General features: G+C 46.0%; 1 protein-coding gene across 1 annotated transcript in view; it reads left to right on the top strand.

The window, feature by feature from the left end:
* Positions 1 to 14,820, top strand: part of LOC121579939 (moesin) — a 38,246-nt gene that overhangs the window by 15,024 nt on the left and 8,402 nt on the right. The window contains exons 3-5 of the mRNA XM_041894947.2: positions 9,674 to 9,769; positions 9,882 to 10,156; positions 10,262 to 10,345. Coding sequence (XP_041750881.2) covers positions 9,674 to 9,769; positions 9,882 to 10,156; positions 10,262 to 10,345 — 455 coding nt within the window. The remainder of the gene's footprint in view (positions 1 to 9,673; positions 9,770 to 9,881; positions 10,157 to 10,261; positions 10,346 to 14,820) is intronic.

Genomic DNA, 14,820 nt, shown 5'->3' with positions numbered 1-14,820 from the left:
TCCCCTGGCTCATAAAACACAATCCACACATTGATTGGGTGACAGGTAGCATTGTTTCATGGAGCACATTTTGTCATGTGAATTGTTTGTGTTCTGCTCAGACTCCTGCCAGTACTGTGCCTCAACCTCCACTGGAGTCCATGGATCTTTCTGCTGTTCCTGACGTGTATCATGACCTGGCATCCGTTTTCTGCAAACACAGAGCTACTTCTCTTCCTCCTCACCGGCCTTACGACTGCGCCATTGACCTCCAGCCAGGAGCCCCGCTCCCCAGCAGTCGCCTGTACAATCTCTCCCGGCCGGAGACGGAGGCTATGGAGAACTACATTCGGGACTCCTTGGCGGCAGGTATTATGCGTCCTTCCTCGTCACCTGTAGGAGCGGGATTCTTTTTTGTTGCTAAGAAGGATAAGACCCTCAGACCCTGTATTGATTACCGTGGACTTAACAACATCACCATTAAGAACAAGTATTCTCTGCCTTTGATTAATTCTGCTTTTCCCCTCCTTCATGGTGCTACCATCTTTACGAAACTGGATCTACGAAATGCGTATCACCTGGTGCGCATTCGTAAGGGCGATGAATGGAAGACTGCCTTCAACACACCCTTGGGACATTTTGAGTATCGGGTTATGCCTTTTGGGTTGTCTAATGCCCCTGCTGTTTTTCAGGCACTAGTCAATGATGTCCTTCGGGACATGTTGAATCGGTTTGTTTTTGTCTATCTGGATGATATCTTGATTTTCTCTGAGTCCTCCCAGGAACATGAACTGCATGTGCGCCAGGTGTTGCAAAGGTTGTTGGAGAACAAACTGTTTGTGAAGATGGAGAAATGTGAATTTCATGTGTCTGAGACCTCTTTTTTGGGTTACATCATAGCTCAGGGGGAGCTGCGGATGGACCCAGCTAAGATCTCTGCTGTCACGGACTGGCCAGCTCCCTCTACCCGCAAACATCTTCAACGATTCCTGGGGTTTGCGAACTTCTATAGGAGGTTCATCAAGGACTACAGCCGCATTGCGGCGCCACTCACCGCTCTCACCTCCATCTCACGACCGTTCGCTTGGAATGAAGGGGCCGAATCAGCGTTCGAAGAACTGAAACATCGCTTCGCCTCGGCTCCCATTCTGATGCAGCCGGACCCCGACCGCCAGTTTGTCGTGGAGGTGGATGCATCCGACACTGGGGTAGGTGCAGTGTTGTCACAACGTTCTCCTGAAGATAACAAACTGCATCCCTGTGCTTTTCTCTCAAGGAAACTTTCTCAGGCAGAGAGGAATTATGATGTTGGAAATCGTGAACTGCTCGCCGTTAAGCTGGCTCTCGAGGAGTGGCGACATTGGTTGGAGGGGGCGGAACAACCCTTCATCGTTTGGACGGATCATAAGAATCTGGCTTACCTCCAGTCAGCGAAGCAGCTCAACCCCCCGTCAAGCCAGGTGGGCACTATTTTTTGGGAGATTCAATTTTTCTCTGTCTTACCGTCCTGGGTCACGCAACGTCAAGCCTGACGCCCTGTCTCGTGTTCATTCGGCTGTTGATACTGGTAGTAACCCTGAACCCATTTTGCCTCCTACCTGCAGTATTGCAGTCATCACATGTGACATCGAGGGGATTGTTAGACAGGCTCAACATCATCAAGCTGACCCTGGGAGGGGTCCTCCTAACCGGATGTTTGTCCCTGAGTCTGCTCGCTCCCAGGTACTTCAGTGGGCTCACTCGTCTCCCCTTACCTGTCACCCTGGAGTTTCGCGGACCCTTGACTTTGTGCGACGGAAGTTCTGGTGGGCCACGATGGAGGCGGACACTCGAGCCTTCATTGCTGCTTGTACGGTATGTGCACGAGTAAAAACTCCACCCAGGCCAGCGCTGGTCATCTACGACCTCTACCTATACCCAGCCGGCCCTGGTCGCATATCGCTATGGATTTTGTCACTGGACTTCCCCCCTCATCTGGTAAGACTGTCATTCTTACGGTGATTGATCGTTTTTCTAAGTTCGCTCATTTTTTGGCCCTACCTAAACTGCCCACTGCCAGAGAGACGGCTGATATTTTGGTTGAACATGTGTTCCGCTCTCATGGTCTACCCACGGATATTGTCTCTGACAGGGGTCCCCAGTTTGTCTCCCAGGTGTGGAAAGCTTTCTGTAAAGCTTTGGGCATTACATCCAGCCTGTCCTCTGGATATCACCCCCAGACCAACGGGCAAGCCGAGAGAGCGAACCAGGAGATGGAGACCGCACTTCGCTGTGTCACTGGGTCTAACCCTGGGTCATGGAGCTCCATGCTCCCCTGGGTGGAATATGCTCATAACACCTTGACTAACGCTTCCTCTGGTTTGTCTCCTTTTCTGTGTGCTCTGGGTTATCAACCTCCCCTGTTCCCTTCCCAAGAGAGGGAACTTGCGGTACCCTCGGTGCAGTCCCACATGCGCCGCTGCTGCAAGGTCTGGAGGAAGGCCAGGGTAGCTCTGTCCCGAGCTTCGGCGTACATGCAGAGGCAAGCCAACCGTCACCGGTCCCAGGCTCCCGGTTACTCTCCTGGTCAAGAGGTATGGCTGAAGTCACGGGACCTTCCATTGAAGGTGGAGTCGAAGAAGATGGCGCCTCGTTTTATAGGACCGTTCAAGATACTGTCTATTGTTAACCCCTGCGCGGTTAAGCTACAGCTTCCTGCCTCCCCTACGGGTTCATTCCACCTTTCATGTTTCCCAGATTAAGCCTGTGTCGGTTAGCCCTTTGGGCCCGCCTCTCGTCCCCCCTCCTCCGCCCAAGATCGTGGGTGGGGGTCCGGTCTACTCTGTCCGGCGACTTCTGGATGTTCGCCGCCGGGGTCGTGGTTTCCAGTACCTGGTGGATTGGGAGGGTTATGGTCCTGAGGAACGTTCCTGGGTGCCCAGGAGCTTCATTGTGGATCCTGCTCTGGTTCGTGAGTTTCATAGGTTACATCCTGATAAACCCTGTCGGCCGCCAGGTGGCGTCCGTAGAGGGGGGTACTGTTAGGCCTACTGCTGCTAGGTAGCTCTCTCTCTGCTCTCCCCCTCCCCTCTGTCTGTCCTTGATTGCAGGAGTGAAGTCTGGTGTGCGGGAGTCAGGGTTCCAGCTGCAGCTCATTCACCATAATCACCTCAGCCTTTAAGACCCGGTCAAACTTTCCACTCATCGTCAGATCATAGTCAAGACAACCATATATTTGGAACCTGACTCCTGCCTCCGCTTCACTCCTGCCACCACCATCCTGCTCTCCACTATCGGGCCTCTCCTTTGGACTCACCACGGACACTAGGACATTACGGTACCACACCTGCCCTGACCTGGATCTGTACCCTCCCTGTAACCTGGACTTGCTCTTCCCCATTTATTGGAAACCTGGACTATTGAACATTATAATAAACCTGTTAAAACTTCTCTGGCTTGGTGTACTTGTCTGCATTTGGGTTCTATCCAGTTAAATCATAACAGAAGAGGCTCTGTTGCGCCTTCTTCACCACACTGTCTGCGTGGGTGGACCATTTCAGTTTGTCAGTGATGTGTACACCAAGGAACTTGAAGCTTTCCACCTTCTCCACTGCGGGTCCGTCGATGTGGATAGGGGGGTGCACCCTCTGCTGTTTCCTGAAGTCCACGATCATCTCCTTTGTTTTGTTGACGTTGAGTGAGAGGTTATTTTCCTGGCACCACACTCCCAGAGCCCTCACCTCCTCCCTGTAGGTGGTCTCGTCATTGTTGGTAATCAAGCCTACTACTGTTGTGTCGTCTGTAAACTTGAGGGTTGAGTTGGAGGCGTGCTTGGCCACGCAGTCATGGGTGAACAGGGAGTACAGGAGGGGGCTGAGCACGCACCCTTGTGGGGCCCCAGTGTTGAGGATCAGCGAAGTGGAGATGTTGTTTCCTACCTTCACCACCTGTGGGCGGCCCGTCAGGAAGTCCAGGACCCAGTTGCACAGGGCGGGGTTCAGACCCAGGGCCTCAAGCTTAATGATGAGCTTGGAGGGTACTATGGTGTTGAATGCTATAGCTATAGTGCCATCCGTTTTGTCACCAAAGCCCCAAATACTACCCACCATTGTGACCTGTACGCTCTCGTTGGCTGGCCCTCACTACATATTCGTCACCAAACCCACTGGCTCCAGGTCATCTATAAATCACTTCTAGGCAAATCCCCGCCTTATCTTAGCTCATTGGTCACCATAGCAACACCCACCCGTAGTATGCGTTCCAGCAGGTATATCTCACTGGTCATCCCCAATGCCAACACCTCCTTTGGCCGCCATTACTTCCAGTTCTCTGCTGCAAATGACTGGAACGAACTGCAAAAATCTCTGAAGCTGGAGACACTTATCTCCCTCACTATCTTTTAGCATCAGTTGTCAGAGCAGCTTACCGATCACTGCACCTGTACACAGCCCATCTGTAATTAGCTCACCCAACTACCTCATCCCTGTCACGCCCTGGCTCTGGGGACTCTTTAATGTTGAGCCAGGGTGTTAGTTCCTATGTTTAGTTGTTCTATGTGTTTATTCTAGATCGTTTAGATCTATGTTGGCCAGGGTGGTTCCCAATCAGAGGCAGCTGTAGCTCGTTGTCTCTGATTGGGAACCATACTTAGGCAGCCTGTTTTGCACAGTTGATTGTGGGATCTTGTTCTGATTAGGTTTGTGTTGGTGAACCTTTAGACTTCACGTATCGTTTTGTTGTTTTGTTGTTGGTGTAAAGTACTCATTAAAAGATGTACGCCTATCACGCTGCGCCTTGGTCTGCCTCTTACAACGATCGTGACAATCCCCATATTGTTATTTACATTGTTATTTATTTTGCTCATTTTCACCCCAGTATCTCTAGTTGCACATCATCTTCTGCACATCTATCACTCCAGTGTTAATACAAAATTGTAATTATTTTGCACGATGGCCTATTTATTGCCTTACCTCCATAACTTACTACATTTGCACACACTGTTTTTATCGCACTGCTTTGCTCTATCTTGGCCAGGTCGCAGTTGTAAATGCTGGCTTACCTGGTTAAATAAAGGTGAAATAAAAGGAACAGCATTCTTATATAGGTATTCCTCTTCTCCAGATGGGATAGGGCAGTGTGATGGCGATTGCATTGTCTGTGGATCTATTGGGGCGGTAAGCAAATTGAAGTGGGTCTAGGGTGACAGGTAAGGTAGAGGTGATATGATCCTTGACTAGTCTCTCAAAGCACTTCATGATGACAGAGGTGAGTGCTACGGGAAGATAGTCATTTAGTTCAGTTACCTTTGCTTTCTTGGGTACAGGAACAATGGTGGCCATCTTGAAGCATGTGGGAACAGCAGACTGGGAAAGGGAGAGATTGAATATGTCCATAAACACACCAGCCAGCTGGTCTGCGCATGCTCCGAGGATGCGGCTAGGGATGCCGTCTGGGCTGGCAGCCTTGCGGGTGTTAACATGCTTAAATGTCTTACTCACGTCGGCCGCAGTCCTTGGTAGTGGGCCTCGTCGGTGGCACTGTGTTATCCTCAAAGCGGGCGAAGAAGGTGTTTAGCTTGTCTGGAAGTGAGACGTCGGTGTCGGCGACGTGGCTGGTTTTCCTTTTGTAGTCCGTGATTGTCTGTAGACCCTGCCACATACGTTGGAACGTTGCTGCGAGGACTTGCTTCCATTTGAGCCACAAGAGCATTAGTGAGGTCAGGCACTGTTGTTGGGCGATTAGGCCTGGCTCACAGTCGGCGTTCCAATTCATCCCAAAGGTATTCAATGGGGTTGATGTCAGGGCTCTGTGCAGGCCAGTCAAGTTCTTCCGCACCGATCTCGACAAACCATTTCTGTATGGACCTCGCTTTGTGCACGGGGGCATTGTCATGCTGAAACAGGAAAGGGCCTTCCCCAAAGTGTTGCCACAAAGTTGGAAGCACAGAATCGTCTAGAATGTCATTGTATGCTTTAGCGTTAAGATTTCTCTTCACTGGAACTAAGGGGCCTGAACCATGAAAACAGCCCCAGACCTTTATTCCTCCTCCACCAAACTTTACAGTTGGCACTATGCATTGGGGCAGGTAGCGTTCTCCTGGCATCCGCCAAACCCAGATTTGTCCGTCGGACTGCCAGATGGTGAAGCGTGATTCATCACTCCAGAGAATGCGTTTCCACTGCTCCAGAGTCCAAAGGCGGTGGGCTTTACACCACTCTAGCCGACGCTTGGCATTGCGCATGGTGATCTTAGACTTGTGTGTGGCTGCTCAGCCATGGTAACCCATTTCATGAAGCTCCCGACTAACAGTTCTTGTGCTGACGTTGCTTCCAGAGGCAGTTTGGAACTTGGTAGTGAGTGTTGCAACCGAGGACAGACATTTTTTACGCGCTTCAGCACTCAGTGGTCCCGTTCTGTAAGCTTGTGTGGCCTACCACTTCGCAGCTGAGCCGTTGTTGCTCCTAGACGTTTCTACTTCACAATAACAGCACTTACAGTTGACCGGGGCAGCTCTAGCAGGGCAGAAATTAGACGAACTGACTTGGAAAGGTGGCATCCTATGACGGTGCCACGTTGAAAGTCACTGAGCTCTTCAGTAAGGCCATTCTACTGCCAGTGTTTGTTTATGGAGATTGCATGGCTTTGTGCTCGATTTTATAAACCTTCCAGCAACGGGTGTGGCTGAAATAGCCGAATCCACTAATTTGAAGGGGTGTCCACATACTTTTGTATATATAGTGTACATCATGATTCTAAACTGCCTTAACTGAAGTTTGGTGATGGTGTGATGTGCAGGCAGTGGTGGTGTGTTTAAACACTGTCTTCTTAATGGGAAACACCCCTAACAGCACCTCCCCAAGGCTGTTTACACAGCCAATGTAAACACAGCAGATGTGTCTTCTCCAAGGAATTTAATGCATGAGTGGTCATCAGTCCCTAGCCGTCGTAAGCTTTTCTGCCATGCCTGTTTGTGTGAGGAGAGGAGAGGTTGTGGTCCCACCAGTTTTACGGTGGCTCTCTCAGACACAAATATGTCATGGCTGTATGGCAGGCCAGCCTGGCCTCAGAGAATGTCTCTATTGTTTTAGCAGAGGGGCCAGACACTCTTTGAATCACCCCCAAGGCATCCATCACCAATGTTATTATGGCTGTCCTGTCATCCCTATTTCACTTAATGCTTATAATCACATTGATTTTTTGTTTCTATTACTTTTATTATGATCGATTTTTAAACGAAGTGTAGACTTTGCTGTCCTGACATATCTGTGTCAGGATGGCCCACAGACCTCTCCCTATAAGTGGCAGTTGGTGTAGTGGGCAGTCTGGGCAGGGGACTGGATGACTCCCTCCACAGCCATTAGATAAGAGTTTCCACTGTATTTTTACTCAGGCAATCAGATAGAGAGCTGTATGGGGCAGAAATGCTGGAGCACAAAGTTTAACGTGTGACTCAATTCTTATTTCAATGTAGTAAACATTTTGATAATACATAAAATGGGTGTCTTTCACTAGTTAGCCTAATGGATCCAAATCTTCTGTTTGTTTGTGTGTGTGAGAGAGAGAAATTATCTACTGATATAACAAAAAAGAATACCAATGTCTAGGGTAGAACATGAGGAGTTAAGTTATGTTGAGCAAGTTTAAACTGCTGTTCACCATGTAGGTCCAAGCAATTACTCTTAGGAAATGGCTGGCAACTGCATTATCCCTCAGGCCAGCATTTATGCATTTATATCCAATTTTGTGAATGAGTTCAGTGTGTTTAAAAATTCAAACAGTTAGCCTACTATTTTAGCATTGTCGATAGTTTTAGCTTTGAAATGGGTATTTGATACAGTATTATTTTGAAGCTGAAAATTAAATCAAGCAAGGTATTCATTGAAAAGATATGTAGAATATCTAAGTACTAAGCTAAGATGCTTCTGTATTCATAGCTCAGTAGAAGTTATTTTATATACAGTGGGGAGAACAAGTATTTGATACACTGCCGATTTTGCAGGTTTTCCTACTTACAAAGCATGTAGAGGTCTGTAATTTTTATCATAGGTACACTTCAACTGTGAGAAATGGAAACTAAAACAAAAATCCAGAAAATCACATTGTATGATTTTTAAGTAATTAATTTGCATTTTATTGCATGACATAAGTATTTGATCACCTACCAACCAGTAAGAATTCCGGCTCTCACAGACCTGTTAGTTTTTCTTTAAGAAGCCCTCCTGTTCTCCACTCATTACCTGTATTAACTGCACCTGTTTGAACTCGTTACCTGTATAAAAGACACCTGTCCACACACTCAATCAAACAGACTCCAACCTCTCCACAATGGCCAAGACCAGAGAGCTGTGTAAGGACATCAGGGATAAAATTGTAGACCTGCACAACGCTGGGATGGGCTACAGGACAATAGGCAAGCAGCTTGGTGAGAAGGCAACAACTGTTGGCGCAATTAGTAGAAAATGGAAGAATCATCGGTCAATCACCCTCGGTCTGGGGCTCCATGCAAGATCTCACCTCGTAGGGCATCAATGATCATGAGGAAGGTGAGGGATCAGCCCAGAACTACACGGCAGGACCTGGTCAATGACCTGAAGAGAGCTGGGACAACAGTCTCAAAGAAAACCATTAGTAACACACTACACCATCATGGATTAAAATCCTGCAGCGTACGCAAGGTCCCCCTGCTCAAGCCAGCGCATGTCCAGGCCCGTCTGAAGTTTGCCAATGACCATCTGGATGATCCAGAGGAGGAATGGGAGAAGGTCATGTGGTCTGATGAGACAAAAATATAGCTTTTTGGTCTAAACTCCACTCGCCGTGTTTAGAGGAAGAAGAAGGATGAGTACAACCCCAAGAACACCATCCCAACCGTGAAGCATGGAGGTGGAAACATCATTCTTTGGGGATGCTTTTCTGCAAAGGGGACAGGACGACTGCACTGTATTGAGGGGAGGATGGATGGGGCCATGTATCGCGAGATCTTGGCCAACAACCTCCTTCCCTCAGTAAGAGCATTGAAGATGGGTCGTGGCTGGGTCTTCCAGCATGACAACGACCCGAAACACACAGCCAGGGCAACTAAGGAGTGGCTCCGTAAGAAGCATCTCAAGGTCCTGGAGTGGCCTAGTCAGTCTCCAGACCTGAACCCAATAGAACATCTTTGGAGGGAGCTGAAAGTCCGTATTGCCCAGCGACAGCCCCGAAACCTGAAGGATCTGGGCCAAAATCCCTGCTGCAGTGTGTGCAAACCTGGTCAAGACCTACAGGAAACGTATGATCTCTGTAATTGCAAACAAAGGTTTCTGTACCAAATATTAAGTTCTGCTTTTCTGATATATCAAATACTTATGTCATGCAATAAAATGCAAATTAATTACTTTAAAAAAATACAATGTGATTTTCTGGATTTTTGTTTTAGATTCCGTCTCACACAGTTGAAGTGTACCTATGATAAAAATTACAGACCTCTACATGCTTTGTAAGTAGGAAAACCTGCAAAATCGGCAGTGTATTAAATACTTGTTCTCCCCACTGTAACTGTATAGAAAAATCTTCAGATTATTTTCAATTAATGACTCAACCATCATGCACTGTTACCTAAATTAAAACCTGACCTGAAACAAGAATGTCATGTAACACTGTTTTCTCAAACAATTTAACACAGTTAACTCCTGTTAAGAGTTGGATTAGATTTTTAAAAATTGTGTGTCCTAAGGTTGTGAAGACAATCGGACTGCGGGAGGTGTGGTTCTTCGGTCTGCAGTACCAGGATACAAAGGGTTTCTCGACATGGCTCAAGCTCAATAAGAAGGTGAGCACCTCCATTTAAACAAGGATATAGTGAACAAATCTTACATGCCACCTTAAGTAAAAGAGAAACTGCTCCTGGCGCCTCCACTCATCTTTATGACCCCTGACCCTAGGTGACAGCCCAGGATGTAAGGAAGGAGAGCCCACTGCTGTTCAAGTTCCGGGCCAAGTTCTTCCCTGAGGATGTGTCAGAGGAGCTGATCCAGGAGGCCACCCAGAGACTTTTCTTCCTGCAGGTAAAGGAGGGGATCCTCAACGATGACATCTACTGCCCCCCGGAGACGGCTGTGCTGCTGGCCTCCTACGCCGTGCAGGCCAAGTACGCCGACTACAACAAGGATATTCACTTGCCAGGATACCTGTCCAGTGAAAAACTGCTCCCTCAGAGGTGAGGCCGCCACCATCTCTAGAGTCTACATAACACCTTTTGATTGCACCTCTGAATATTCTCATGTTTTTATGGTGTCATATAATGTTGTCTTTGTGTTTTTAGGGTCCTGGACCAGCACAAGCTCAACAAGGAGCAGTGGGAGGAGAGAATCCAGGTGTGGCATGAGGAACACAAGGGCATGCTCAGGTACTGAATCACACACAAACACACACACATTACTTACTTACCCCTCCTAGCTCTGTTGTCCCTGGCCTGAGAAACATCTCTATTGGTTTCAATTGAAAGTTGAATATCTCTGCACAGTAGGACATACCACATCATGGTGAAAATTGCTTAAGCTTCTCTCATAGAGTGAATAGATTTGCACTCTGAGAGCTTGATTATGTGAAAGCATATGCTGTGATGTTTTGAAGCATCTTGACCATCAACTATTATTGACAACTATGGCAGCTACCTAGCTGGTAGTCTTCAAATAACTTAACTGCTTGTGTTCCTTCTGTGCTTACAGTTTTTTTCATTCACTTTGGTGCTTTTCTTAGATGTAAGTGGTATATTTTCAAAACTCTTGAAGGCCCAGTGCAGTCAATAATGTGATTTTCCTGATTTCTATGTATATTTCCACACTATGAGGTTCTGAAATTGTGAAAATAATGATAATGCCCTTTAGTGTAAGAGCTGTTTGAAAAGACCAGCTGAAATTTCAGCTTGTTTTGGTGGGATGTTTTGGCCTGCCTGGTGACATCACCAGGAGGTAAATTAGTTAATAGACCAATAAGAAAGAGTGTTCCAAACCTCTCTGCCAAAAACAGTTAGATTTCAGTTTTCCCCTCCCCGCTCAGACCACTCCCAGATTTATTTAGTTATTTTTACAATTTTAATTGAAAACAATGTACTTAATTGTTACCCAGAAATTATTTGATATTGAGTGCATTGGAATGGAAATGGCTGCATTGGACCTTTTAAGTACAAAAATCTAAACTAGTGATGGGAAACCAAGGCTTTCTAAACCCTTTGGGGCTTTCACCAAATTGTGGTGACAATTGTTTTATTACACTGATCTTTTAACAAATTATTGACATCTGCTGAACAGGAATAAATATGAGCTTTTTAAAATGTTTATATAGACTTCTTTTCCCATTGCATCTATCAAAACTTTGTGCCGCAATGGATAGGTGTGAGCATTGGTAAATAACATTTTGTTAGAATGTGCGGTTTGCGTAGCACATTCTACTTACCCTTTTTGCCTCCAAGTACACTATTTTTTCCAAAACTGTGCATCCGTGGTATTATTTACGATGCTGAAGACAGAAGATGATCATAGGCTACACTAAATAAAACCAATTATTTGAACAACAATGGGAAGATAGTCTGGTTTCACAGGAAATACTTTTTTAACCATAGCCATGATTCGATCTTGTGCCTATGCTGGTGTCTTATCCCAAATCCCCATCCCTACCTGCTGAGCTACCGTTTAGGTGCTATAAACTGAAAAACATCTAAGTAAATAAGGTGTCCAGTAGAGGTCGTGTTTGAAAGCAACTTTGCATCAAAGAAAGCACCAGCACCACGGTGAAATCAGTGGGATCTCGCATTTTGCAACATACGGAAGAAAATAAAGCATGTGATCAAACGAAGCTTCGGACACCATTGATCATGTGGTAATGTTACTTTGAATCTATCCGTCATTGGTCTATGCTTTGAAACGAGCAACCTAGTTTTTTTTTTTTTACAAAAAAAAAACATTTACAAAAGACGGTGGCTCCATTGCATAATTTAAGATGTTAAATAAAAAACTGAACAGCCTATGCTGTTAGAAATACAATGTAGCCAGTGTTTTAAAGAAACATTTTTTGTTGAAAATAGTTATCTATACAGCGATTTGCTGTGCCTCCACAAGACAAGAGACTCACCTGTCAGGTGAGAAATGGAGAAGAATATTTAGACTAAGTCTGTATGTAGTGTCTAGCAGAGGTTGATGTTTTGATAACCACAGTGGGATCTACTGACTGAGGGATCAAACAAAGCTTTGTACATAATTTATCAAGCGGTAACTGCTTGTCAACATTGCTTTGGGTTTGAACTCACTTTTACAGTGAGGGAAAATAGTATTTGATCCCCTGCTGATTTTGTATGTTTGCCCACTGACAAAGAAATGATCAGTCTATAATTTTAATGGTAGGTTTATTTGAACAGTGAGAGACAGAATAACAACAAACAAATCCAGAAAAACGCATGTCAAAAATGTTATAAATTGATTTGCATTTTAATGAGGGAAATAAGTATTTGACCCCCTCTCAATCAGAAAGATTTCTGGCTCCCAGGTGTCTTTTATACAGGTAACGAGCTGAGATTAGGAGCACACTCTTAAAGGGAGTGCTCCTAATCTCAGCTTGTTACCTGTATAAAAGACACCTGTCCACAGAAGCAATCAATCAATCAGATTCCAAACTCTCAACCATGGCCAAGACCAAAGAGCTCTCCAATGATGTCAGGGACAAGATTGTAGACCTACACAAGGCTGGAATGTGCTACAAGACCATTATTCGCAAATGGAAGAAACACAAAATAACTGTCAATCTCCCTCTGCCTGGGGCTGCATGCAAGATCTCACCTCGTGGAGTTGCAATGATCATGAGAACGGTGAGGAATCAGCCCAGAACTACACGGGAGGATCTTGTCAATGATCTCAAGGCAGCTGGGATCATAGTCACCAAGAAAACAATTGGTAACACACTACGCCGTGAAGGACTGAAATCCTGCAGCGCCCGCAAGGTCCCGCTGCTCAAGAAAGCACATATACAGGCCCGTCTGAAGTTTGCCAATGAACATCTGAATGATTCAGAGGAGAACTGGGTGAGGTCAGATGAGACCAAAATGGAGCTCTTTGGCATCAACTCAACTCGCCGTGTTTGGAGGAGGAGGAATGCTGCCTATGACCCCAAGAACACCATCCCCACCGTCAAACATGGAGGTGGAAACATTATGCTTTGGGGGTGTTTTTCTGCTAAGGGAACATGACAACTTCACCGCATCAAAGGGACGATGGACAGGGCCATGTACCGTCAAATCTTGGGTGAGAACCTCCTTCCCTCAGCCAGGGCATTGAAAATGGGTCGTGGATGGGTATTCCAGCATGACAATGACCCAAAACACACTGCCAAGGCAACAAAGGAGTGGCTCAAGAAGAGGCACATTAAGGTCTGGAGTGGCCTAGCCAGTCTCCAGACCTTAATCCCATAGAAAATCTGTGGAGGGAGCTGAAGGTTCGAGTTGCCAAACGTCAGGCTCGAAACCTTAATGACTTGGAGAAGATCTGCAAAGAGGAGTGGGACAAAATCCCTCCTGAGATGTGTGCAAACCTGGTTGCCAACTACAAGAAACGTCTGACCTCTGTGATTGCCAACAAGGATTTTGCCACCAAGTACTAAGTCATGTTTTGCAGAAGCTCTCTCAAGGTTTGATACTAGTGTGCTACAATTTCAGCATAGATTCCTCTGCCGTGTGGCTCTACGCCCTGAGCTATCTTTCCACCTCCTAAGAAGGTGAAATATCTCGATAAAAACAAAAGCTTCCAGCAGAGGTCGGTGCTCTCAGTTCCGACACCTGTCAGATGCTTAGAACGCCATCATCACGTGGTATTGTTACTTTGAAACAAGCATCGCCACATTGTGTCGAATCAGTAGTCCGTTGAAAACTGCATTGGCGCGTCGAAGCTCTGGTATCAATCGTCCAATCACTACTCTAAACTGATAACACTTGTAATGCCCCCTATGTTATGTTCAGAACATTTCATTGTGTATTCATTGGGGTTTAACACATCTTTCACCCCTGAGTCATTCATGCAAAATCTAGGTATTTCGTGATTTTTTTAGTGAAATAACATGAGAACATTTTACCATAACTTGACATGCACATTTATTTGTTTGCAAAATAATTTGTATCCAATGGCAGGTTGTGAGCATGTTGAGCAATACAGTTTCATGATCCTACTAGGGGTATTGTTAAGCAGTTGGCTATGGTAAAAACAGAAGGAGTTTGGATGGGTGATGAGCTTTCTAAACCTCTCATCCATATAGAAATTAAAGATTAAATGAAAGTATTCAGACCCCTTGACTTTTTCCAAATTTTATTAGGTTACAGCCTTATTCTAATTGTTTTTTTCGTCCTCTTCAATCTACACACAATACCCCATAATGACAAAACAAAAATAGTTATTTAGAAATTTTTGCTAATTTATTTAAAATAAAAAACGGAAATATCAGATTTACAGAAGTATTCAGACCCTTTACTCAGTACTTTGAAGCACCTTTGGCAGCGATTACAGCCTCGAGTCTTCTTGAGTATGACGCTACACGCTTGGCACACCTGTATTTGGGGAGTTTCTCCCATTTTTCACTGCAGATCTTCTCAATCTCTGTCAGGTTGGATGGGGAGCGTTGCTGCACAGCTATTTCCAGGTCTCTCCAGAGATGTTCGATCGGGTTCATGTCCGGGCTCTGGCTGGGCCACTCAAGGACATTCAGAGACTTGTCCCGAAGCCACTCATGCGCTGTCTTGGCTGTGTGCTTAGGGTCGTTGTCCTGTTGGAAGGTGAACCTTCGCCGCAGTCTGAGGTCCTGAGCACTCTGGAGCAGGTTTTCATCAAGGACCGTTCATCTTTT

Source organism: Coregonus clupeaformis, chromosome 13 (genome assembly GCF_020615455.1).
Source record: "Coregonus clupeaformis isolate EN_2021a chromosome 13, ASM2061545v1, whole genome shotgun sequence".
Lineage (NCBI taxonomy): Eukaryota > Metazoa > Chordata > Actinopteri > Salmoniformes > Salmonidae > Coregonus > Coregonus clupeaformis.
The sequence above is the reverse complement of the archived record's forward strand: the minus strand, read 5'-3'. Positions and strand labels throughout refer to the sequence as shown.